General features: G+C 46.9%; 1 protein-coding gene across 2 annotated transcripts in view; it reads right to left on the bottom strand.

Moving 5' to 3' along the window:
- LOC147114383 (TBC1 domain family member 9B-like) overlaps window positions 1-26,900 on the bottom strand; it is a 189,159-nt gene that overhangs the window by 128,987 nt on the left and 33,272 nt on the right. For both annotated transcript variants that reach the window (XM_085996045.1, XM_085996044.1), the window contains exons 2-3: window positions 15,728-15,838; window positions 5,750-5,868 (exon numbers count right to left, since the gene is read on the bottom strand). In XM_085996045.1, the coding sequence (XP_085852171.1) occupies window positions 5,750-5,868; window positions 15,728-15,838 (230 nt within the window). The remainder of the gene's footprint in view (window positions 1-5,749; window positions 5,869-15,727; window positions 15,839-26,900) is intronic.

Below are 26,900 nucleotides of genomic sequence, written 5' to 3' on the forward strand. Positions count from 1 at the left end.
ATGCCAGGAGCAGCACTAGGCATACCTAAAAATGAGGTGCCAACCTGGGGAAGCTGCAACACTAAAAAACAGAAGCAGCATGCTATAGACAGGGCTAAGCGATCCCACAATCAACAGATCAGGTCAAAGCTCTGCAATCTTGCCACATCCAGTCGTGAATGCTGGTGGACCATTAAACAACTAACAGGAGGAGGAGGCTCCATGAATATCCCCATCCTCAATGATGGTGGAGCCCAGCACACGAGTGCAAAAGACAAGGCTGAAGCGTTTGCAACCAACTTAAGCCAGAAGTGCCAAGTGGATGATCCATCGCGGTCTCCTCCTGAGGTCCCCACTATCACAGAAGGCAGTCTTCAGCCAATTCGATTCACTCCACGTGATATCAAGAAATGGCTGAGCGCACTGGATACGTCACAGGCTATGGGCCCCGACAACATCCCGGCTGTCGTGCTGAAGACTTGTGCTCCAGAACTAGCCGCGCCTCTAGCCAAGCTGTTCCAGTACAGCTAGAACACTGGCATCTACCTGAGAATGTGGAAAACTGCCCAGGTATGTCCTGTCCACAAAAAACAGGACAAATCCAATCCGGCCAATTACCGCCCCATCAGTCTACTCTCAATCATCAGCAAAGTGATGGAAGGTGTCGTCGACAGTGCTATCAAGCGGCACTTACTCACCAACAACCTGCTCTCCGATGCCCAGTTTGGGTTCTGCCAGGACCAGTCGGCTCCTGACCACATTAGAGTCTTGGTCCAAACATGGACAAAAGAGCTGAATTCCAGGGCTGAGGTGAGAATGACTGCCCTTGACATCAAGGCAGCATTTGACCGAGTGTGGCATCAAGGAGCCCTAGTAAAACTGAATTAAATGGGACTCATGGGAAAGACTCCCCACTAGCTGGAGTCGTACCTAGCACAAAAGAAGATGGTTGTGGTTGTTGGAGGCCAATCATCTCAGACCCAGGACATCGCTGCAGGAGTTCCTCAGGGCAATGTCCTAGGCCCAACCATCTTCAGCTGCTTCATCAATGACCTTCCCTCCAACATAAGGTCAGAAATGGGGATGTTCACTGATGACTGCACAGTGTTCAGTTCCATTCGCAACTCCTCAAATAATGAAGCAGTCCATGCCCACATGCAACAAGACCTGGATGACATTCAGGCTTGGGCTGATAAGTGGCAGATAACATTCGCGCCACACAAGTGCCAGGCAATGACTATCTCCAACAAGCGAGAGTCTAACCACCTCCCCTTGACATTCAATGGCATTACCATTGCCGAATCCCCCACTATCAACATCCTGGGGGTCACCATTGACCAGAAACTTAACTGGACAAGCCACATAAATACTGTGGCAACAAGAGCAGGTCAGAGGCTAGGTATTCTGCCACGAGTGTCTCACCTCCCGACTCCCCAAAGCATTTCCATCATCTACAAGGCACAAGTCAGGAGTGTGATGGAATACTCTCCACTTGCCTGGATGAGTGCAGCTCCAACAACACTCAAGAAGCTCGACACCATCCAGGACAAAGCAGCCCGCTTGATTGGCACCCCATCCACCACCTTAAACATTCACTCCCTCCACCACCGGCGTACCATGGCTGCAGTGTGTACCATCTACAAGATGCACTGCAGCAACTCGCCAAGGCTTCTTCGGCAGCACCTCCCAAACCCGCGACCTCTTCCACCTAGAAGGACAAGGGCAGCAGGCGCATGGGAACACCACCACCTCCAAGTTCCCCTCCTGGTCACACACCATCCTGAGTTGGAAATATATCGCCGATCTTTCATCGTCGCTGGGTCAAATTCCTGGAACTCGCTCCCTAACAGCACTGTGGGAGCACCTTCACTACACGGACTGCAACGGTTCAAGGCGGCGGCTCACCACCACCTTCTGAACGGAAACTAGGGATGGGCAATAAATGCCGGACTTGCCAGCGACGCCCACATCCCAGGAACGAACAAAAAAAATGTATATATCTAATTCCCCTTTTTCAGGCAATGCATTCCAGATCATAACAACTCATGCTCGCCGACCTACATTGGTACCAGGTCCAGCAACTCATCCTTGTTTTCAAATCCCTCCATGGCCTCCCCCCTCCCTATCTCTGTAACCTCCTCCAGCCCTACAACCCTCCGAGATCTCTGCACTCCTCCAATTCAGGCTTCTTGCGCATCCCCAATTTTAATCGCTCCACCCTTGGCGGCCGTGCCTTCAGCTGCCTGGGCCCTAAGCTCTGGAATTCCCTCCCTAAACCTCCCCACCGCTCTCTCCTCCTTTAAGACGCTCCTTAAAATCTACCTCTTTGACCAAGCATTTGATCATCTACCCTAATATCACCTTATGTGGCTCGGTGTCAAATTTTGTTTCATAATCGTTCCTGTGAAGCACCTTGGGACGATTTACTATGTTAAAGGCGCTATATAAATGCAAAGGGCCCCAAACACACCTTCCAGGTGAAACAGCGATTTACTTGTACTTCTTGCAATTTAATATACTGTATTTGCTGCTCACGATGTGGTCTCCTCTACATTGGGGAGACCAAACGCAGATTGGGTGACCGCTTTGCGGAACACCTGCGTTCAGTCCGCAAGCGTGACCCTGAGCTTCCGGTCGCCTGTCACTTTAATTCTCCGCTCCACTCCCACTCAGACCTCACCGTCCGCGGCCTCTTACACTGTTCCAACGAAGCTCAACGTAAGCTCGAGGAACAGCACCTCATCTTTCGATTAGGCACTTTACAGCCTTCTGGACTCAGCATTGAGTTCAACAATTTCAGGCTATAACCCCTGCCCCCATTTTTTCCACATGGCAGCTGTTGATGATTCTGCCATCCCCATTTACACCTCCTCTGGACCCATCTTTTCTTTCTTTATTTGTCCCATTACCACCTCCTTTCGCCTCGCACCATCATCCCTTTTGTCATTTAACCTCTCCTGCCTTCCAGCCTATCACAGACCTTCCCTTTTGTTCCTTCCTCGCCTCCCCACTTTCTTTCCCTCTGCATCTGCTTAAAACCTGTTGCGTCTCTGACGAAAGGTCATCGACCTGAAACGCTAACTCCATTTCTCTCCTGCTCCAACATGGAGGGCGCTCGGCAAAAACAACAACAACAACAACTTGCACTTATGTAACAAAAGCAACATACTGTAGATGCTGGAAATCTGAAATAAAAACAGAAGATGCTGGAAGCTCTCAGCAGGTCAGAGTTTAGCTCCAGTTGGATTCCCCGCCTCCAGGCCGGAGTTAAAATTACTGTCGGGTCTTAATGATGTCATCGAGCCACAACATGCATGTGTACAGAAGAGTTCAACAATTTCAGATCACAATCTCGGCCCCTATCATGTATATTTTTTATCCACACTTTTTGTCTGTCTTTTGTTCTTCTCCCCCACATGGCAGCTGTCTTTCATTCTGCCAGCGCAATTCACACTTCATCTAGAGCCATCCTTTGTTTCTTAACCTGTCCCATTACCATCTCCTCCCGCCTTGAATATCTCTTAATGTCTCTGAACCTCTCCCGCCTTCCATCCCATCACAGACCTTCCCTTTTGTTCTTTCATCCCCTCCCCCTCCCAGAATCAGGGGAATTTATAATGGGGAACAAAGAAATGGCAGACCAACTAAATACATACTTTGGTCCTGTCTTCAAAATGGAGAACACAAATAACCTCCCAGAGATGTCGGGGAACATAGGGTCTGATGAGAGGGAGGAATTGAATGAAATCAGTATTTGTAGGGAAATGGTGTTAAAGAAATTGATGGGATTGAAGGCCGATTAAATCCCCAGGGCCTGATAATCTACATCCTAGGGTACTTAAGGAAGTGGCCCTAGAGATAGTCGATGCATTGCTGGTCATCTTACAAAATTCTATAGACTCTGGAACAGTTCCCATGGATTGAAGGGTAGCTAATGTAACCGCGCTATTTAAAAAAGGTGGTAGAGAGAAAACGGGGAATTACAGACCGGCAAGCCTGACATCGGTAGTGGGGAAAATGCTAGAGTCCATTATAAAAGATGTAATAGCAGAGCACTTGGAAAACAGTGACAGGATCGGACAAAGTCAACATGGATGTACGAAAGGTAAATCATGCTTGACTAATCTACTGGAATTTTTTGAGGATGTAACTGGTAGAATAGATAAGGGAGAACCAGTGGATGTGGTGTATTTGGACTTTCAGAAGGTTTTCAGGTGCCGCATAAGAGATTAGCATGTAAAGTTAAGGCACATGGGATTGGGGGTAAGGTACTGACTTGGATAAAGAACTGGTTGGCAGACAGGAAGCAAAGAGTTGGAATAAACGGGTCTTTTTCCGAGTGGCAGGCAGTGACTAGTGGGGTACCACAGGGATCGGTGCTAGGACCCCAGCTATTCACAATATATATTAATGATCTAGATGAGGAAACTAGATGTAATATCTCCAAGTTTGCAGACAAAACAAAGCTGGGTGGATGTGTGTGCTGTGAGGAGGATGCAGAGAAACTCCAGTATGATTTGGACAGGTTGGCTAATTGGGCAGATGCATGGCAGATGCAGTATAATGTGGATAAATGTGAGGTTATTCACTTTGGTAGCAAAAACAGGAAGGCAGATTATTATCTGAGCGGCAATAGATTGGGAAAAGGGGAAGTGCAATGAGACCTGGGTGTCCTTGTGCACCAGTCGCTGAAGGTAAGCATGCAGGTGTAGCAGGCGGTTAAGAAGGCAAATGGTATGTTGGCCTTCATAGCGAGAGGATTCGAGTACAGGAGCAAGGATGTCTTGCTGCAGTTGTACAGGGCCTTGGTGAGACCACACCTTGAGTATTGTGTGCAATTTTGGTTGCCTTATCTGAGGAGGGATGTTCTTGCCATGGAGGGAGTGCAGCGAAGATTCACCAGACCGATAACTGGGATGGCAGGAATGACGTATGAAGAGAGATTGTGTCGATTGGACTTATATTCGCTAGAGTTTAGAAGAATGAGAGGGGATCTCATTGAAACTTATAAAATTCTAACAGGACTAGACAGACTAGATGCAGGAAGGATGTTCCCGATGGCGGGGGAGTCCAGAACCAGGGGTCACAGTCTAAGGATAAGGGGTAAGCCATTTAGGGCTGAGATGAGGAGGAATTTCTTCACCCAGAGAGTGGTGAACCTGTGGAATTCTCTACCACAGAATGCAGTTGAGACCAATTCATTAAATATATTCAAGAAGGAGTTAGATATATTTCTTAAGGCTAAAGGGATCAAGGGATATGGGGAGAAGGCAGGGACAGGGTACTGAATTTGGATGATCAGCCATGATCTCATTAAATGGCGGAACAGGCTCGAGAGGCCGAATGGCCTACTCCTGCTCCTATCTTCTATGTTTCTATGTTTCCCCCTATTTCCCAGCCCCTACACTTGCTTAAAAATCTGTTCCATTTCCTGCTTTTTTCCAGTTCTGACGAAAGGTCATCGACCTGAAACGTTAACTCTGTTTCTCTCTTCACAGATGCTGCCTGGCCTGCTGAGTATCTCCAGCATTTTCTGTTTTTTATTTGTGTAAAGAAGGACCCTGTTGGCTCCGGGCGCCTGTCCTGGCTGCCTGCTCAGGAGAGCAGGTTAGAATTGCAGATGTTGCAATCATGGCGGACAGGGAAAGAGCCAGGGCGTATTTAACCGCCCATCCGCCAGGTTCCTGCTGAGCGAGTTGGGTTAAAATCGCCCCCCCGCCCCACCCACAAGCTTCACATTACTCGTCCGTTAACTATTTTTGTCACTAACCTGGACTTTTCCCTTGACAAAGGTGGTCACGTCCTCCTCATTCTCGAAGACCGACAGTGTCTGTAGGAGATTGATCTCCAGCCATTCCCAGTGTCCGGTGATCTCCTTCCTGGAGGTACCTAAACCATAGAAACATAGAAGATAGGAGCAGGAGTAGGCCATTCGGTCCCTCGAGCCTTTTCCGCCATTTAATGAGATCATGGCTGATCATCCAAACTCAGTACCTGGTCCCTGCTTTCTCTCCATATCCCTTGATCCCTTTAGCCTTAAGAAATATATCTAACTCCTTCTTGAATATATTTAATGAATTGGCCTCTACTGCCTTCTGTGGTAGAGAATTCCACAGGTTCACCACTCTCTGGGTGAAGAAATTCCTCCTCATCTCTGTCCTAAATGGCTTACCCCTTATCCTTAGACTGTGACCCCTGGTTCTGGACTCCCCGACCATCGGGAACATCCTTCCTGCATCTAGTCTGTCCAGTCCTGTTAGAATTTTATAAGTTTCAATGAGATCCCCTCTCATTCTTCTAAACTCCAGCGAATACAAGCCCAATCGACCCAATCTCTCCTCATACGTCATTCCTGCCATCCCAGGTATCAGTCTGAGATACCTGGGATGGCAGGAATTGGGCACCATACTCAAGGAAACATCCAAATCACTGCTCTCGATCGCTAACGAAACGCCAAACTACAGCAAAAGAACCGGAGGGGAGATGAGGAAAATGATTTTTTACACAGCATGTTATGATCTGGAACGCGCTGCCTGAAAGGTGGAAGCAGATTCAATAGTAAAGTTCAAAAAGGGAATTGGATAAAAACTTGAAAAGGAAAAAACTTGCAGGGCTATCGGGAAAGAGCGGGGGAGTGGGACCCAATGGGACTCTAGTGGGACTAGAGTTTAGAATTCTCTACCCCAGAGGGCTGTGGAGGCTCAGTCGTTGAGTATATTCAAGACAGAGATCGATAGATTTTTGACTATTAAAGGGATTCGAGGGACATGGGGATAGTGCAGGAAAGTGCAGATGAGGTCGAAGATCAGCCATGATCTTATTGAATGGCGGGGCAGGCTCGAGGGGCCGAATGGCCGACTCCTGATTTCTTATGTTCTTATGCAATTGGAGAGCTCTTTCAAAGGGCCCGCACAGGAACGATGGGCCAAATGGCCTCCTTCTGTGATGTATGATTCTTTGATCCTAAGAGTAAAGTGGAGGCGGGGGAGGGGAGAGCTGGTCAGTGTCACGGAGAAGTCCCTGGAAAGTCTGCCGGGATGCATAACCGGGAGCGACTGTTCCCACAAGGGTTCCGCCCAAGTTACGGTGGGAGATCGGGATCAACTCTGCGGAAATTCTATTCCAGTGTATTTATCACAAAGCATTACAGTTAGCGAGAAATGGGCTGTCGAAGCAGACAAAACAAATGGCTTCAAGGGGCAACTGGATGCAGATAGAATCATAAGAAAGACTTGCATTTCCATAGCGCCTTTCACGACCACCAGACATCTCAAAACGCTTCACAGCCAATGAAGTACTTTTGAAGTGTAGTCACTGTTGTAATGTGGGAAACGCAGCCAACGATTTGCGCACAGCAAGATCCCACAAACAGTAATGTGACAATGACCAGATAATCTGTTTTTGTTTATGTTGATTGAGGGATAAATATGGGCCCCAGGACACCGGGGATAACTCCCCTGCTCTTCTTCGAAATAGTGGCCATGGGATCTTTTACGTCCACCTGAGAGAGCAGACGAGGCCTCGGTTTAACGTCTCATTCGAAAGACGGCACCTCCGACAGTGCAGCACTCCCGCAGTACTGACCCTCCGACAGTGCGGCGCTCACTCAGTACTGCCCCTCCGACAGTGCGGCGCTCCCTCAGTACTGCACCGGGAGTGTCAGCCTAGATTTTTGTGCTCAAGTTTCTGGAGTGGGACTTGAACCCACAACCTTGTGACTCAGAGGCGAGAGTGCTACCCAGTGAGCCACGGCTGACACAGCCTAATCATAGAACCATAGAAGGATGCAGAAGGAGGCGTTAAAAAAATTCTCCTCACCGCCCCCTCTGGTTCTTTTGCCAATCACCTTCACTCTGTGTCCTCTGGTCACCGACCCTCCTGCCACTGGAAACAGTTTCTCCCGATCTACTCAATCAAAACCCCTCATAATATTGAACACCTCACTACGGTGCAGTTACTGAGCACCAACTACACTAAATAAAGTAAGTCGGACCTTGTTATCTCCAAACTACAAAGTATCCGACAGTTTAAACTTTCACCTCCGCTGTGATACAGCAGCCAACCCCCGATCTTTAAAGCTGGGCTTAATTTTCTGACGACACCACCCACGTCAAATCTATTCCACTGACAGAAATCTACTGTGAATTGTGAGTGTTGTAAGTGGAAGGGAGAAGTGTCCACAGGAGCAGGAGGAGGCCATTCAGCCCCTCGAGCCTGTTCTGACATTCAATTCGATCCTGGCTATCTTAACTCCATTTACCCGCCTTTGCTTCGTAACCCTTAACACCCTTACCCAACAAAAAGGTCGACCTCAGTCTTGAAATTTTTCAATTGACCCCCAGCATCATCAGCTTTTTCGGGGAGAGAGATCCAGATTTCCACCACCCTTTGTGTGAAGAAGAAACATAGAAGGTAGGAGCAGGAGTAGGCCATTCAATGCGATCCATGGCTGATCATCCAAATTCAGTACCCGGTCCCTGCTTTCTCCCCATATCCCTTGATCCCTTTAGCCTTAAGAAATATATCCAACTCCTTCTTGAATATATTTAATGAATTGGCCTCTACTGCCTTCTATGGTAGAGAATTCCACAGGTTCACCATTCTCTGGGTGAAGAAATTCCTCCTCAACTCTGTCCTAAATGGCTTACCCCTTATCCTTAGACTGTGACCCCTGGTTCTGGACTCCCCCGCCTTCGGGAACATCCTTCCTGCATCTAGTCTGTCCAGACCTGTCAGAATTTTATAAGTTTCGATGAGATCCCCTCTCATTCTTATAAACTCCAGTGAGTATAAGCCCAATCGACCCAATCTCTCCTCATACATCATTCCTGCCATCCCAGGTATCAGCCTGGTGAATCTTCGCTGAACTCCTTCCATGGCAAGAACATCCTTCCTCAGATAAGGCGACCAAAACTGCACACAATACTCAAGGTGTGGTCTCACCAAGGCCCTGTACAACTGCAGCAAGACATCCTTGTTCCTGTACTCAAACCCTCTCGCTACGAAGGCCAACATACCATTTGCCTTCTTAACCGCCTGCTGCACCTACATGCTTACCTTCAGCGGCTGGTGCACAAGGACACCCAGGTCTCGTTGCACTTCCCCTTCTCCCAATCTATTGCCATTCAGATAATAATCTGCCTTCCTGTTTTTGCCACCAAAGTGGATAACCTCACATTTATCCATGTTATATTGCATCTGCCATGCTTCTGCCCAATCACCCAACCTGTCCAAATCATCCTGTAGTTTCTCGGCATCTTCCTCACAGCACACACGCCCACCCAGCTTTGTGTCATCTGCAAATTTGGAGATATAACATCTAGTTCCCTTGTCTAGATCATTAATACATATTGTGAATGGCTGGGGTCCAAGGACCGATCCCTGCGGTACCCCACTAGTCACTGCCTGCCACTCGGAAAAAGACCCGTTTATTCCAACTCTTTGCTTTCTGTCTGCCAACCAGTTCTCTGTCCAAGTCAATACCTTGCCCCCAATCCCATGTGCCTTAACTTTACATGCTAATCTCTTACGCGGACCTTATCGAAAGCCTTCTGAAAGTCCAAATACACCACATCCACTGGTTCTCCCTTATCTATTTTACCAGTTACATCCTCAAAAAATTCCAGTAGATTAGTCAAGAACAATTTACCTTTTGTAAATCCATGTTGACTTTGTCCGATCCTGTCACTGTTTTCCAAGTGTTCTGCTATTGCATCTTTTATAATGGACTCTAGCATTTTCCTCACTACCGATGTCAGGCTTACCGGTCTGTAATTCCCCGTTTTCTCTCTACCACCTTTTTTGAATAGTGGGGTAACATTAGCTACCCTCCAATCCATGGGAACTGTTCCAGATTCCATCGAATGTTGGAAGATGATCAGCAATGCATCTACTATTTCTAGGGCCACTTCCTTAAGTACCCTAGGATGTAGATTATCAGGCCCTGGGGATTTATCGGCCTTCAATCCCATCAATTTCCCTAACACCATTTCCCTACAAATACTGATTTAGATACATAGATACATAGAAGATAGGAGCAGGAGTAGGCCATTCGGCCCTTCGTGCCTGCTCCGCCATTCAATGAGATCATGGCTGATCCTTTAATTCAGTATCCCGTCCCCGCCTTCTCTCCGTAACCCTTAACCCCTTTTGCCCGTAGAAATATATCTAATTCCCTCTTAAATATATTTAATGAGCTGGCGTACACTGCCCTCTGTGGCAATGAGTTCCACAGGTTCACCACTCTCTGAGTGAAGAAATTCCCCCTCATCTCTGTCCTAAATGGTTTAGCCCTTATCCTTAAATTATGTCCTCTAGTTCTGTTCTCACCCGCCAAGGGAAACATTCCTTCTGCATCCAGTCTGTCTAGACCTGTCAGAATTTTATACACTTCTATGAGGTCCCCTCTCAATCTTCTAAACTCCAGTGTGTACATCCCTAAACTACATAGTCTCTCCTCATAGGTCATTCCCGCCATTCCTGGTATCAGCCTGGTGAATCGCCGCTGCACCCCCTCCATGGCAAGAACATCCTTCCTCAGATGAGGCGACCAAAACTGTACACAGTACTCGAGGTGTGGTCTCACCAGTGCCCTGTACAGCTGCAGCAAGGTATCCCTGTTCCTGTATTCTAACCCTTTTGCTATGAAGGCCAGCATACCGTTTGCCTTCTTGACCGCCTGTTGCACCTGCATGCTCGCCTTCAGTGACTGGTGTACAAGAACACCCAGGTCTCTCTGTACTTCCCCCTCTCCCAATCTATTGCCATTTAAATAATAATTTGCCCTCCCGTTCCTGCACCCAAGGTGGATAACTTCGCACTTGTCCACATTATAGTGCATCTGCCATTTATCCGCCCAATCGCCCAGTCTGTCCAAATCGCTCTGGAGCTTCCTGGTCTCTTCCTCTGAGCCCACCCCCCCTCCTAGTTTAGTGTCGTCTGCAAATTTGGAAATGCTGCATCCGACTCCCTGATCCAGGTCATTAATGTAAATTGTGAACAGCTGGGGGCCCAGGACAGATCCCTGTGGTACCCCACTTGTTACTGCCTGCCATTCAGAAAATGAGCCGTTTATTCCAACTCTCTGTTTTCTATCTGACAGCCAGTTCCCTATCCACGCCAATACTTTCCCCTTTATCCCATGAGCCTCAATTTTCCATGCTAATCTTTTATGTGGGACCTTATCGAAGGCCTTTTGGAAGTCCAGGTACACCACATCTACTGGCTCTCCCCCATCTATTCTACCAGTTACTCCCTCAAAAAATTCCAATAGATTAGTCAAGCACGATTTACCCTTTGTAAATCCATGTTGACTCTGTCCTATCCTGTCCCCATTTGCTAAGTGCTCCGCTATTTCATCCTTAATGATGGACTCCAGCATTTTGCCCACAACTGATGTAAGGCTTACAGGTCTGTAATTACCTGCTTTTTCCCTACCCCCCTTTTTGAATAGTGGGGTAACGTTAGCTACCCTCCAATCCATGGGCACTGTTCCCGAGTCTAATGAATTCTGAAAAATCATCCTTAGTGCATCCGCTATCTCTAGGGCCACCTCCTTCAGTACCCTAGGATGCATGTTATCAGGCCCTGGGGATTTGTCCACCTTCAATCCCTTTAGCTTCCTTAACACCATATCCTTAGAGATATTGATTTGCGTCAGTTCCTCCTTTGCCAATGTCCCTATTTTTCCCGATATCCCAGGGAGGTTTTTTGTGTCTTCCTTCGTAAAGACTGACCCAAAGTATGCATTTAGTTGATCTGCCATTTCCTTATTTCCCATTATATATTCCCCCGTATCTGACTGCAATGGACCAACTTTGGTTTTCACCAGTCTTTTCCTTTTGATATACTTATAAAAGCTTTTGGAGTTAGTTTTTATATTTTCCGCCAGCTTGTTTTCGTAAGCTATTTTGCCCCTCTTGATTATGCCCTTTGCCCTCCTTTGCTCTATCTTAAACTGTTCCCAATCTTCCGCTCTGGCGCTTTTTTTGGCTATTTTATACGCCCTATCTTTGGATTTTATGCTGTCTCTAATTTCCCCTGTTATCCACGGTTGAGTCACCTTTTTAGATTTCCTTTTATGCCAGATTGGTATAAACAATTTTTGCAATTTTGTCATTCTATCTTTAAATGTTTGCCATTGTTTATCTACCTCCAGTCCTCCCAGGAACGTTGTCCAATCAGACCTACTCAGTTCCCGTCTCATGGCATCATAATTCCCCTTGTTTAAATTCAGGACCTTAGTCTCTGAGTCAATTTCTTCGCTCTCCATTTCGAGTGAGAAATCGATCATGTTATGATCGCTCTGACCCAAGGGTCCCCGTACAACAAGATTACTGATTAGTCCCTTCTCATTGCACAGTACCCAGTCCAATATAGCCTGTTCCCGAGTTGGTTCCTCGACATATTGATCCAGATAACCATCCCTTAAACACTCAAGGAATTCCTCCTCCTCATTATTTTTACTGATTAGGCTAGTCCAATCTATATGTAAGTTAAAGTCACCTATGATGACAGCTGTGCTCTTATTGCACGCTTCTCTAATTTCCCTCGTGATGCCCTCCCTAACCTCTATTTTACTATTTGGAGGCCTATATACCACTCCTATTAATGTTTTTCGCCCCTCGCTATTTCTTAGCTCCACCCATATAGATTCTGTATTAACTGAGTTAATATCCTTCCTTTCAATTGCATTTATCCCCTTTTTTACTAGCAATGCTACCCCTCCTCCCTTTCTTTTTTGTCGATCCTTCCTAAATACTGAATACCCCTGTATGTTAAGCTCCCAGCCCTGCTCACCCTGCAACCATGTTTCCGTAATCCCAATTAGATCATAATTATTAACCTCTATTTCCACAGCTAATTCATCTACCTTGTTCCTGATGCTTCTCGCATTAAGGTATAAAACCCTCAGGCTTTTTTTATGCTCACATTTTTTATGAATTAGTTTGGCCCTTTGTTTTTTGTTCCTCACCCTTTTACCATTTATTTCTGTCTGCCTTTCACTTTCCTCTATTTCACTACATAGGTTTCTAGCCCCCTGCCATACTAGTTTAAATGCTCCCGAACTGCTTTATCAAAAATTACCCCGAGAACATCAGTTCCATCTCTGCACAGGTGTAGACCGTCCCTTTTGTATAGGTCACACCTACCACAAAACTGGTTCCAATGCCTCAAAAATTTAAAACCCTCCCTCTTACACCACTGCTCAAGCCACGTATTTAGCCTAACTATCCTGTTCTCTGTACTCTTACTAGCACGTGGCACTGGTAGTAATCCAGAGATTACTACCTTCGAGGTCCTACTTTTTAGCTTGGCTCCTAACTCCCTAAATTCTACTTGTAGGACCTCTATTTCTTTCAGTTCCTCCCTTTCATCAGACCCTATGTTCCCCGACATCTCTGGGAGGTTATTTGTGTCCTCCTTTGTGAAGACAGAACCAAAATATGTATTTAATTGGTCTGCCATTTCTTTGTTCCCCATTATAAATTCCCCTGATTCTGACTGCAAGGGATCTACGCTTGACTTCACCAATCTTTTTCTCTTCACATATCTATAAAAGCTTTTACAGTCAGTTTTTATGTTCCCTGCAAGCTTACTCTCATATTCTATTTTCCCCTTCTTAATTAATCCCTTTGTCCTCCTTTGTTGAATCCTAAACTGCTCCCAATCCTCAGGTTTACTGCTTTTTCTAGCCAATTTATATGTCCTCTCCTTGGATCTTATGCTATCCCTAACTTCCCTCATTAGCTATGGTTGATTCACATTTTTTGTTTTATTTTTATGCCAAACTGGGATGAACAAACTCTGTAGTTCATCCACACGATCTTTAAATGTTTGCCATTGCCTATCCACCGTCAACCCTTTGAGTGACATTCCCCAATCAATCCTACCCAACTCGTGCCTCAGACCATCGTAGTTTCCTTTATTTAAATTCAGGACCCTAGTCTCTGAGTCAACTACTTCATTCTCCATCTTAATGAAGAATTCTATCATATTATGATCGCTCCGACCCAAGGGGCCTCGTACAACAAGATTGCTAATTAATCCTTTCTCGTTACATAATACCCAGTCTAAGATGGCCTGATCTCTGGTTGGTTCCTTGACATATTGGTCCAGGAAACCATCCCGTAAACACTCCAGGAATTCCTCCGCCACAGTATTGTTACTAATTTGGTTAGCCCAATCTATATGTAGATTAAAGTCACCCATGACGACTGCTGTGCCCTTATTGCACGCTTCTCTAATTTCCCTTTTAATCCCCAACCTCCGCATTACTGTTTGGAGGTCTATATACCACTCCCACTAACGTTTTCTGCCCCTTGGTATTTCTCAGTTCTACCCATACAGATTCCACATCATCAGAGCTAATATCCTTCCTTACAATTGTGTTAATCCCTTCTTTAACCAGCAATGCTACCCAACCTCCCTTTCCTTTTTGCCTATCTTTCCTGAATATTGAATACCCCTGGATGTTGAGTTCCCAGCCTTGGCCACCCTGGAGCCATGTTTCCATAATCCCAATCAAATCATATTCGTTTACCTCTATTTGCGCAGCTAATTCATCCACCTTATTACGAATGCTCCTCGCATTAAGAAACAAAGCCTTCAGGCTTGTTTTTTTAATGCTCTTAGACCTATTAGAATTATTATTTACGGTGGCCATGTTTGTTTTAAACCCTTGATTTCTCTGACTGCCACTTTTGTTTTTCTCCTTCCTGTCTTTTGCTTTTATCCTTGTTTCCCTTTCCTCTGTCCCCTTGCTCAGGTTCCCAACCCCCTGCCATTTTAGTTTAACCCTCGCCCAGAGCACTAGCAAACACTCCCCCTGGGACATCGGTCCTGGTCCTGCCCAGGTGCAAACCGTCCGGTTTGAACTGGTCCCGCCTCCCCCAGAACCGGTTCCAATGTCCAAGGAATTTGAATCCCTCCCCCTTCCTGAAGCGCTTCCTGACATCACCCCTGAACGGCCTGGCTCTAATTTTAAGGTTGTGCCCCCTTGTTCTGGACTCCCCCCACCAGAGGAAATAGTTTCTCTCTCTCGACCCGATGAACTCCTTTAATCATCTCAAACGCCTCGATTAGATCTCCCCTTAACCTGTATATTCGAGGAACTACAAGCCCAGTCCAGCACGGGAAAACTGCATTAGCACCAACTCATAACGGGTGGGGACCAATGTTTCCTTAAATTTTTGGGGGAGCGCGGCCCTTTTTCCTATTTATGAGCCGGCGAGCCAGCTGCGCGGGAGCTCGAGGGTGCTGCGCGGGAGCTGGAGGGTGCTGCGCGGGAGCTGGGGGGCGCTGCGCGGGAGCTGGGGGGCGCGGCGCGGGAGCTGGGGGGCGCGGCGCGGGAGCTGGGGGGCGCGGCGCGGGAGCTGGGGGGCGCGGCGCGGGTGCTGGGGGGCGCGGCGCGGGAGCTGGGGGGCGCGGCGCGGGAGCTGGGGGGCGCGGCGCGGGAGCTGGGGGCGCGGCGCGGGAGCTGGGGGGCGCGGCGCGGGAGCTGGGGGGCGCGGCGCGGGAGCTGGGGGGCGCGGCGCGGGAGCTGGAGGGCGCGGCGCGGGAGCTGGAGGGCGCGGCGCAGCCACGCAGCTTAAAGGAGGCATTGGTGGGGATGGCATAAAATCCCCAGTTTAGCTTTCGGATAATGCACTCGCCCAATCTACAGAGCTACCGGACCCTTCTGTTCTTTATTCTGGGCGCTGCCATAGACCAGTTCTGGGGACGGTCTCTATTCACACTTGGCACTTACCGCATGCAATGTTCCAGTACACCTGGGAGTCCTGGGTCTGATGGAGAATCCTATAGGGTGCGACTCGAGCACTCGAGTCCAGCACAACATCCAGGGTCCCCACGAGCAGCCCTGCCAAAGAGAGAAAACAGGGGTAAATAATCCGAGAGAGAAAAGAGGAAAATAATCAGAGAGAGAAAAGGGGGAAATAATCCGAGAGAGAAAAGGGGGAAATAATCAGAGAGAGAAAAGGGGTAAATAATCCAAAATAGTCGGGCGCCAGTTTTAAACAACTCCCCTTAACAATATTACCAACGGAATCTGAGATAGTTCTGAGGGTCCAACACACAAAGTGGTCGTGTAACATAACCAATCAGGGTTGCGGTATTCTACTGGTTATGTTACCGGACCAATAATCCAGAGAACGCGAGTTCGAAACCCACCATGAGAATTTTAATTGAGTTTAAAAAAAAATCCGGAATAAAAATCTGGTCACAGTAAAAGTGACCGTGAATCTGGCGGATTGTGTAAAAACCCATCTGGTTCACTGATGTCCCTTTAGGGAAGGAAACCTGCCATCCTTACCCGGTCTGGGCCTATATGTGACTCCAGTCCCACACCATCGTGGGTGACTCTTAACTGCCCTCTGAAGTGGCCGAGTGAGACACTCAGTTTGTAACAAACCCGCTCCCAGCGGTTCAAGAAGGCGGCCCACCCCCACCTTCTCAGGGCAACTGGGGATGGGCAATAAATGCTGGCCTTGCCAGCGACACCCACATCCCGAGAATAGTTATGGGTTCAAGTCCTACTCCTAGGGCTTTGGGACAACCTGAGCTCATGAAAGCCATTGCAGAAGAAGAAAGACTTGCATTTCCATAGCGCCTTTCACGTCCATCGGACGTCCCAAAGCACCTTACAGCCAATGAAGCACTTTTTGGAGTGTAGTCACTGTTGTAATGTAGGAAACGTGGCAGCCAATTTGCGTACAGCAAGCTCCCACAAACAGCAATGTGATAATGACCAGATAATCTGTTTTAGTGATGTTGGTCGTGTGATAAATATTGGCCCCAGGACGCCGGGGAGAACTCCCCCCCCGCTCTTCTTCAAGATAGTGGCCGTGGGATCTTTTACATCCACTCGAGAAAGAGAGAGAGAGAGAGAGCAGACGGGTCCTTGGTTTAACGCCTCATCCGAGAGACGGCCCCTCCGACAGTGCGGCACTCCCTCAGCACTGCACTGGGAGTGTCAGCCTAGATTTTTGTGCTCAAGTCTCTGGAGTGGGACACGGGGGAAGGCCCTGAGAATCATCAAAGACGCGAGCCACCCCAGCCACAACCTCTTCGCCCTGCTCCCGTCCGGTAAGAGATATCGAAGCATACGGTCTCGTACCAGCAGGTTTCGAAACAGCTTCTACCCCCAGGCCATAAGACTCATGAACGAATAATTTATTATTATTTATTACTGTTGTTTTATTTATTATATTACTGTATTTCTATTAGTATTTTTATCATTGCTATGCCATATTTATTCCAATGTTGGGAGGACTCGTAAAAATCAACATTTCATTGTGCAGTACACACGTTTGCTGCATATATGACAAATAAAATAAAATTGAATTGAATTGAATTGAACCCACAACCTTCTGACTCCGAGGCGAGAGAGAGTGCTGCCCACTGAGCCACGGTTGAAACTGAATGCAAGTCTTTCTTTCGATTCCAAGCCTCCATCAACCAACGCGCCCAAAAAAAAAATATACAACGGAGTCACAGACCTCCTGACTGTTGCTGACACAGAATGGCTCCTGTGTGCGTCTCCGTAACAACACTGCAAAAGTCATTCATTGTGTGACGCTCTTCAGTGAGATGAAATGGAGCTGTATAAAGAGCAAGTGTAGTTCTCATTTTAGTTTAGTTTGGTTTGTTGAAGTCACTGAAATCGTGTCAAAACAGAAGAAACTCCTCACTTCACAAGCTAACCAACAGGCATCCCCTGTACACCGATATTGGTGAGATTCCTAGTCCAGGGTTGTCGAGATACGTTAGCCATAAGAATATAAGAAATAGGAGCAGGAGTCGGCCATTCGGCCCCTCGAGCCTGCTCCGCCATTCAATAAGATCATGGCTGATCTTCGACCTCAACTCCACTTTCCCACACTATCCCCATATCCCTTAATTCTCTTAGTTCCCAAAACATTATCGACCTCTGTCTTGAATACACTCAACGACTGAGCCTCCACAGCTCTCTGGGGTAGAGAATTCCAAAGATTCACCGCCCTCTGAGTGAAGAAGTTTCTCCTCATCGCAGTCCAAAATGGTTGACCCTTTATTCTGTGACTGTTACCTCGTGTTCTAGATTCCACAGCCAGGGGGAACATTTTCCCATCATCTACCCCATCAAGCCCCTTAAGAATTTTGTATGTTTCAATGAGATCACCCCTCATTCTTCTAAACTCCAGAGAATATAGGCCCAGTCTACTCAATCTCTCCTCATAGGACAATCCCCCCATCCCAGGAACCAGTCTGGTGAACCTTCGTTGCTCTCCCTCTATGGCAAGTATATCCTTCCTTAGGTAAGGAGACCAAAACTGTCCACAATACTCCAGGTGTGGTCTCACCAATGCCCTGTATAATTGTGGTAAGACTTCTTTACTCTTATACTCTAATCCCTTTGTAACAAAAGCTAACATACCATTTGCCTTCCTAATTGCTTGCTGTACCTGCATGTTAACTTTCTGTGATTCATGTACAAGGACACCCAGGTCCCTGAGTGCAAACGTTTCCCAGTCTCTCACCATTCAAAAAATATTCTGTTTTTTTGTTTTTCCTACCAAAGTGGATAACTTCACACTTCCCCACATTGTATTCCATTTGCCATGTTCTTGCCCACTTAGTCAACCTGTCTATATCTCTCTGCAGCCTCTCTGCGTCCTCCTCGCAGCTTACTTTCCCACCTAACTTTGTATCATCAGCAAACTTGGATACGTTACACTCAGTCCCTTCATCTAAGTCATTAATATAGATTGTGAATAGCTGAGGCCCCAACACTGATCCTTGCGGTACCCCACTAGTTACAGCCTGCCAACCTGAAAAAGTCCTGTTTATTCCTACTCTCTGTTTTCTGTCCATTAACCAATCCTCTCTCTATGCTAATATATATCCCCCAATCCCATGAGCCCTAATTGTGTGTAATAATCTTGTGGCACCTTATCAAATGTTTTTTGAAAATCCAAATACACTACATCCACTGGTTCCCCCTTATCCATCCTACTAGTTACATCTTCAAAAAACTCGAACAGATTTGTCAAACACGGTTTCCCTTTCATAAAACCATGTTGACTCTGCCTAATCAGATTACGATTTTCTAAGTGCCCTGTTACCACGTCCCTAATAATAGATTTTAGCATTTTGCCTACTACTGAGGTCAGGCTAACTGGCCTATAGTTCCCCGTTTTTTCTCTTCCTCCTTTCTTAAATAGCGGGGTTGTGTTTGGTACCTTCCAATCCTTGGGGACTGTTCATAGATCGTAGAAATTTACAGCACAGAAGGAGGCCATTCGGCCCATCTTGTCTGTACCGGCCGACAAAGAGCTACCCAGGCTAATCCCACTTTCCAGCTCTTGGTCCGTAGCCCTGTAGGTTACGGCACTTCAAGTGCACATCCAAGTACTTTTTAAATGTGATGAGGGTTTCTGCCTCTACCACCCTTTCAGGCAGTGAGTTCCAGACCCCCACAACCCTCTGGGTGAAAAAGTTTCTCCTCAAATCCCCTCTAAACTTCCGGCCAATGACTTTAAATCTGTGCCCCCTGGTTATTGACCTCTCTGCTAAAGGAAATAGGTCCTTCCTATCCATTCTATCTCGGCCCCTCATAATTTTATACACCTCAATTAAATCTCCCCTCAGCCTCCTCTGTTTCAAAGAAAACAAACCCAGCCGATCCAATCTTTCCTCATAGCTAAAATTCCCCAGCCCAGGCAACACCCTCTCTAGTGCAATCACATCCTTCCTGTAATGTGGTGACCAGAACTGCACGCAGTCTTCTAGCTGCGGCCTAACTAATGTTTTATACAGTTCAAGCATAACCCCCCTGCTCTTATATTCTATGCCTCGACTAATAAAGGAAAGTATCCCGTATGCCTTCTTAACCACCTTATCTACCTGTCCTGCTACCTTCAGGGATCTGTGGACATGCACTCCAAGGTCCCTCTGATCCTCTTCACTTCTCAATGTCCTACCATTTATTGTGTATTCCCTTGTCTTGTTAGCCCTCCCCAAATGCATTACCCACACTTCTCTGGATTGAATTCCATTTGCCACTGTTCTGCCCACCTGACCAGTCCATTGATATCTCCCTGCAGTCTACAGCTTTCTTCTACATCATCAACCACACGGCCAATTTTTGCATCTTCTGCAAACTTCCTAATCATAACTTCCTACATTCAAGTCCAAATCATTGATATATACCACAAAAAGAAAAGGACCCAGTGCTGAACCATGCGGAACCCCACTGGAAACAGCCTTCCAGTCACAAAAACACCCTTCGACCATTACCCTTTGTTTCCTGCCTCTGAGCCAAGTTTGGATCCAACTTGCCACTTTGCCCTGGATCCCATGGGTTTTTACTTTCGTGACCAGTCTGCCATGCGGGACCTTATCAAAAGCCTTGCTAAAATCCATATAGACTACATCAAATGTACTACCCTCATCGACCTTCTTTGTTACCTCCTCAAAAAATTCAATCAAGTTAGTCAGACACGACTTTCCCTTAACAAATCCATGCTGACTGTCCCTGATTAATCGGTGTCTTTCTAAATGAAGATTTATCCTGTCCCCTATCTAGAATCTAGGGAATTCTGGAAGATTGACACCAGTGCATCCACTATCTCTGCAGCTACCTCTTTTAAAACCCCAGGATGCAGGTCATCAGGACCTGGGGATTTATTGCCACTTAAATTCTCCAGTACTATATCTTTACTCATACTGATTTCTTTAAGCTCCTCATTCTCTCTAGACCCTTGGTTCCCCATTATTTCCAGAATGCTTTTTGTGTCTTCTACCGTGAAGACAGATACAAAGTATTTGTTTAACGTCTCTGCCATTTCCTTATTGCCCATTATAATTTCTCCTGTCTCTGCCTCTAAGGGGCCCACGTTTACTTTCACTAATCTCTTCCTGTTTACATACCTATAGAAACGTTTACAATCTGTTTTTAATGTCTCTTGCTAATTTATTCATTCTTTTTTCTCTTTCTTGATCAATTTCTTGGTCCTCCTTTGCTGAATTCTAAAATCCTCCCAATCCTCAGGCTTACTACTCTTTTTACAACATTATAAGCCTCTTCCTTTGATCCAATACTATCTTTAACTTCTCGTTAGCCACGGTTGGACCACTTTTCCTGTGGGGTTTTTGTGCCTTAAAGGAATGCATATTTGTTGTAGATTATGTATTAATTCTTTAAATGCTAGCCATTGCTTGTCTACCATCATACCTTTTATCCTATCAGGAAAGCTTTGTCCTAACAAGTTTGCTTGTCTATCATCACATCCTATCAGGAAAGATTGAAGAGGCTGGGCTCTTTTCTCGAGAAAAGAGAAGGCTGAGGGGTGACTTGATAGAGGACTTAAAATGGGTTTAGAATGCAAGTACGTAAACGCACAAAGTTTGATGAATAATGTTGGTGAGCTACAAGTACAATTAGCCGTGTGGCAATATGATGTTGTAGCAATAATGGAAACGTGGCTTAAAAACGGTGAGAACTGGGCACTTAGTATTCAAGGTTACAAGGTGTTCAGAAAAGATAGGGAAGGAAAAAAGGGAGGTGGGGTGGCAGTGCTGAATAAGGAAGATATTGTAGTGTTGGACAGGGAGGATGTTCTTCAGGGGACAAGGACAGAATCCATTTGGTTGGCGTTGAGGAGCAAAAAGGGTATGATCACGCTATTGGGGGTATTCTATAGGCCTCCAAATAGTGAGAGGGAGGTAGAGGAGCAAATCTGCAGGGAAATCGCAGAGATATGCAAGAGCTATAGAGTGGTGATATTGGGGGATTTTAATTACCCAAATATCGATTGGGATAATGCTAGGGTAAAGGGAAAAGAGGGGGAGGAATTCCTGAAATGTGTTCAGGAGAATTTCCCAGTATGTTCTTGGCCCAACTAGGAAGGAGGCATTGCTGGATCTGGTGCTGGGGAATGAGGTGGGCCAGGTCGACCAAGTGTCTGTGGGAGAACACTTGGGTACGAGTGATCATTGTATTATAACATTTAGATTAGCAATGGAGAGGAGCAAGGAACAATCTAGAGTGGAACTTCTAAACTGGAATAGGGCTAACTTCAATAGGATGCGAAAGGATCTAGCCAGGGTAAAATGGAACCAAAGACTGACAGGAAAAACTGTAACGGAACAATGGGAGATCTTTAAGGAGGAGATGTTCCAAGTACAGGCTAGGTACATTCCAACAAGAGGGAAGGGTAAGGGAACCAAAGCAAGGGCTCCTTGGATGACGAGGGAGATAGAGAAGATGATGAAACAAAGAAAGAGGGTGTATGATGAATGTCAGGTGAATTCTTCAAGGGAGAACCAGACCAAATACAAAGGGGGCGATTTTGCCAGCCCTGGGGAGGCGGGACTGCCAGGAAAATGGCAGAATTTCGGGGGCAGGTGCCCAGCCCGCCTCCATACCATCTTCCTAGGAGGCGGGTAACCGTCCCGCGCCGGGCTCCATCTCCTTGGAGGCGGGAAGGGATTAAAGCCTATTAACTGCCTGTTAACAGGTAGTTAACAGGCAGAAAATAGGATTATTCCTTTTTTGCCCTCACAAGTGCGGGCTTCCCGAAGGCTCCAAAACCCGCTAGCTCAGCGAGGCGAGTACTGGGTCTGCGGGGGTCGGGGGGTGAGTGCAAAAGTGCGCTGTGAAGGAAAGTGATGGTGCAAGAGTGTAGAGGTGAGTATCTGAGGTAAGTGCAAAGTGTTTTTAAAAGTGTACTTACCTTTGTTTCTTCCTGCAGGCTTCAGTCGGTTTCTATGCGGAGAGTCTCGGACCTCCGTGTTGGAGATGACAGATGGCCGTTGCATTCTCAGATGCAACAACCATCTCATTTCTGTAAAAGAAAGAAGTTTGATGAGGTCTTGTACGCAAGACCTCATCAAACTACAGAGAATGTCACTGTTTGATAGCTTCACGGAGCTGTCAAACGATGACAATTCATCTGTCAAAAATTTTTGACAGAAGAAACGTCATACGTTGACGTGCTCTGCAACCGGCTTTCCCTTAATTGGCCTGCTAAGCCCGCTGGGCGGGCTTAACAAGGTCAATCAAGGGAAAATAGCGTGGGTTGGCCACAAATTGATGGAGGCGGGACATCAGCCCACCAAGCAACAGTCCCGCCTCCAACGCGCCCCCATTAACAAAATCGCCCCCAATAAGTTGAGAGGGGAAGTGAAGATGAAAATAAGATTGGCAAAGAGAGAATATGAGAGTAGAATGGCAGTTAACATAAAAGGGAACCCCAAAATCTTTTACCGACATGTAAACAGTAAGCGGGTAGTAAGAGGCGGGGTGGGGCCTATTAGGGACAAAGAAGGTGATATTCGCTTAGAGGCGCAGGGCAAGGCTAGAATACTCAATGAGTACTTTGTATCGGTGTTTACTAAGGAGGTGGAGGCTGACAAAATATCAGTAGAAGTGGAAAAGGTAGAAGCAATGGAAGGGGTGAAAATTGATAGACAGGATGTACTAGAAAGGCTGGGTATGCTTAGAGTGGATAAGTCGCCTGGTCCAGATGGCTTGCATCCCAGATTGCTAAGGGAATTGGGGGAGGAGATAGCGGAAGGGCTTGCCATAATTTTCCAATCTTCCCTAGATGTGGGGGAGGTGCCTGAGGATTGGAAAGTAGCAAATGTGACGCCATTGTTCAAGAAAGGGTGTAAGGACATTCCTAGTAACTACAGGCCGGTCAGTTTAACATCAGTGGTGGGTAAAGTTTTAGAAACAATAATCAAGGAAAAAATTAACGGGCACTTGGAGAGGTTTAAGCTAATTAAGGAGCGCCAACACGGGTTTGTAAAAGGCAGATCGTGCTTGATTAATCTAATTGAATTTTTTGATGAAGTAACTGGGTGGATCGATGAAGGGAATGCAATGGATGTTGTCTACATGGATTTTAGGAAGGTGTTTGACAAAGTACCACATAGAAGGCTGGTTAACAAAATTGAGGCTCATGGAATAGGTGGGTCAGTGGCAGCTTGGATAAGGAATTGGCTTAAGGACAGAAAACAGCAAGTTGTGGTAAATGTTGTTTTTCAGACTGGAAGATGGTAGACAGTGGTTTTCCCCAAGGGTCAGTGCTGGGGCCATTGTTTTTTTTGGATATATATATAAATGACCTGGATATTGGAATAAAGAGTAGAATTTCTAAATTTGCCAATGACACCAAACTTGGGGGTGTGGCAAACAGTGAGGATGATACCAATCGACTGCAACAGGACATAGAAAGGCTAGCAGAATGGGCAGACAAGTGACAGATGGAATTTAATACAGAGAAGTGTGAGGTGATGCATTTTGGCAGAAGGAACAGGGAGAGGCAATATACACTTAATGGCACAGTTTTAAAGAGTGTGCAGGGACAGAGGGACCTGGGAGTTAATGTGCATAGGTCCCTGAAGGTGGCGGGACATATTGAGAGAGTGGTTAGCAAAGCATATGGGATCTTGGGTTTCATAAATAGAGGTATTGAGTACAAAAGTAGAGAGGTTATGCTGAACCTTTATAAAGCGCTGGTTAGGCCACAACTGGAGTATTGCGTCCAGTTCTGGTCACCACACTTTAGGAAGGATGTGAAGGCCCTTGAGAGGGTGCAGAGGAGATTTACCAGAATGGTTCCGGAGATGGGGGATCTTAGCTACAAGGACAGGTTGGAGAAGCTGGATTTGTTTTCATTAGAACAAAGGAGGTTGAGAGGTGATTTGATAGAGGTGTACAAGATTATGACGGGTTTGGATAGGCTAGACAGGGAAAGGCTGTTCCCACTAGTTGATGGTACAAGGACTAGGGGACACAGATTTAAGGTTTTGGGCAAGAGATACAGGGGGGACGTGAGGAAAAACTTTTTTACGCAGCGAATGGTGATGACCTGGAACTCGCTGCCGACGAAAGTGGTGGAAGCGGAGACACTCGATGTTTTCAAGGGGAGACTGGATAGGCACTTGAGGGAAATAAACTTGCAGGGCCACGGGGATAGAGCGGGGGAATGGGACTGACTGGATTGCTCTACAGAGAGCCGGCACGGACTCGATGGGCCATTATGACTCTATGGGGGAAAAAATTCAGCGTCACCCCGTTTGGGGCGCCATTATCGGCCGTGCGCAAAGTTTAGCGCCTGGCGCTAATTATCGCCTCTGACGGCAAACTTGGCTTTTATCGCTCCTGGAGGTGATTGGAGCGCTAAATCAGGCGCTACACACCTGTCTTAAGGCGCAAAGGCCGAGGAGCGAGGCGCTACCTCAGAGCGCTGGCGAAGCAAGGAAGGGCAAATCAAAATGAACCTGCAAAATGCTGCTCAGTCCCCAAAACTCCTTCACACAGCGTTGAATCTCTCCAGAAGTCTCTCTCTCTCTCTCTCTCAGAATGCGTGGTGCAAAAATGTCACCGACAAAAAAAGGCAGGAAGCGGTCGCCTTTAAATAGCGCTCCCCCAGTCCCTTTCTGACTGCAAAACGCTCCCCTCAACCTGTCGTTGCTAGCGGCAGGCGGTAAGGCAGGGGGCGCCACTCAATGTCCGGTCCGGGGCGCTACCGGGGCGTTGCGCACTCGACTGACGTCACGATCTGCGGGCGCAGGAGATCGTGGCGGTAGTGTTTAGCGCCGCCGCAAAATGTCTAGTTAATTTCGCGAGCGGGGCAAACTTCGCCGCACCCGGGCGCTAGTTGCTTTGCGCCCCATTAGCACCCTCTTAAGGCGCTAACGGGAGGCGCAAAGAACTGAATTTTTCCCCCATGACTCTAAGATTATGAAAGGGTTCGATAGGGTTGACAGCAACAAAAACTTGCATTTAATGTAGCAAAATGTAGAGATGTTGTTTCCACTTGTGGGGGAGGCCAGAACTCGGGGCCATCAATATAAGACAGTCACTAATAAATCCAATCGAGAATTGAGGAGAAACTTCTTTCCCCAGAGAGTGGTGAGAATGTGGAACTCGCTACCACAGGGAGTGGTTGAGGTGAATAGTATAGATACATTTAAGGGGAAGCTCGATAAACACATGAGGGAGAAAGGAATAGCAGGATATGTTGAACACCTCACTACCATGGAGTGAGACTTGGACCCGAAACCCTCTGCCCGAGTAGCGAGAGCGATGCCTACTGAGCCACGGCCAACACCAGTTTCCAGAGATTCGGTTAACAGCTGGATGAACAGCTTTGAAAAATGTCGTCCTTCCAGATTGAGCAGAAACTAAGATCCAGGGACAGGAAATGTTGTGCAAGCGTTGAAAGAAATGATTTGGAGAAAAATGATCAAAATATAGAAGTGAAATTCACTGCTTGTATACACGGCTTACAGTTCATTATCGGGACCTTTCAGTCACGTGTGGCATCTGTGGGGAGAGAAACAGAGTTTACGTTTCAGGTCGACGATAGGCTGGAGAGATGCCCTCATTTTTTCACATGGCAGCTATTGATGATTCTGCCATTGCCATTTACACCTCCTCTAGACCCATCTTCTGTTTCTTCACTTGTCCCATCACCACCTCCTTTCGCCTCGCACCATCATCCCCTTTTGTCATTTAATCTCTCCTGCCTTCCACCCTATCACAGACCTTCCCTTTTGTTCTTTCCTTCCCCTCCCCCCTTTACCTGCCCCTTGCTTAAAATCTGTCATATCTCAAACTTTTTCCAGTTCTCAGGGTCACAGACCTGAAACAATGGCCCAGAAATTCGGGTCTCCACGGGTGAGTATGCACGGGGTACTCACCCGTAAGCCCAATGGAAGTGCCGGTTTCCTGCATGCACTGCGCATACGCAGGAAACCGGCACTTCCGTTCCCCTGAAAGAAGGGGTTCAGAGTTCAAACGCGTGCGCGGGAGAGGCAGCGCGTGCGCATCGAACTTACGTTTTTTTCCCCAGGTTTCTCCGGGAGGGTAAATCTCCAGAAGTTAGACATTTAAAAAGCAGTCGCAAGGCCTGCTTTTAACAAGGTAA

Source organism: Somniosus microcephalus, chromosome 8 (genome assembly GCF_052327205.1).
Source record: "Somniosus microcephalus isolate GS21.2 chromosome 8, FLI_Smic_1.0, whole genome shotgun sequence".
Classification (NCBI taxonomy): domain Eukaryota; kingdom Metazoa; phylum Chordata; class Chondrichthyes; order Squaliformes; family Somniosidae; genus Somniosus; species Somniosus microcephalus.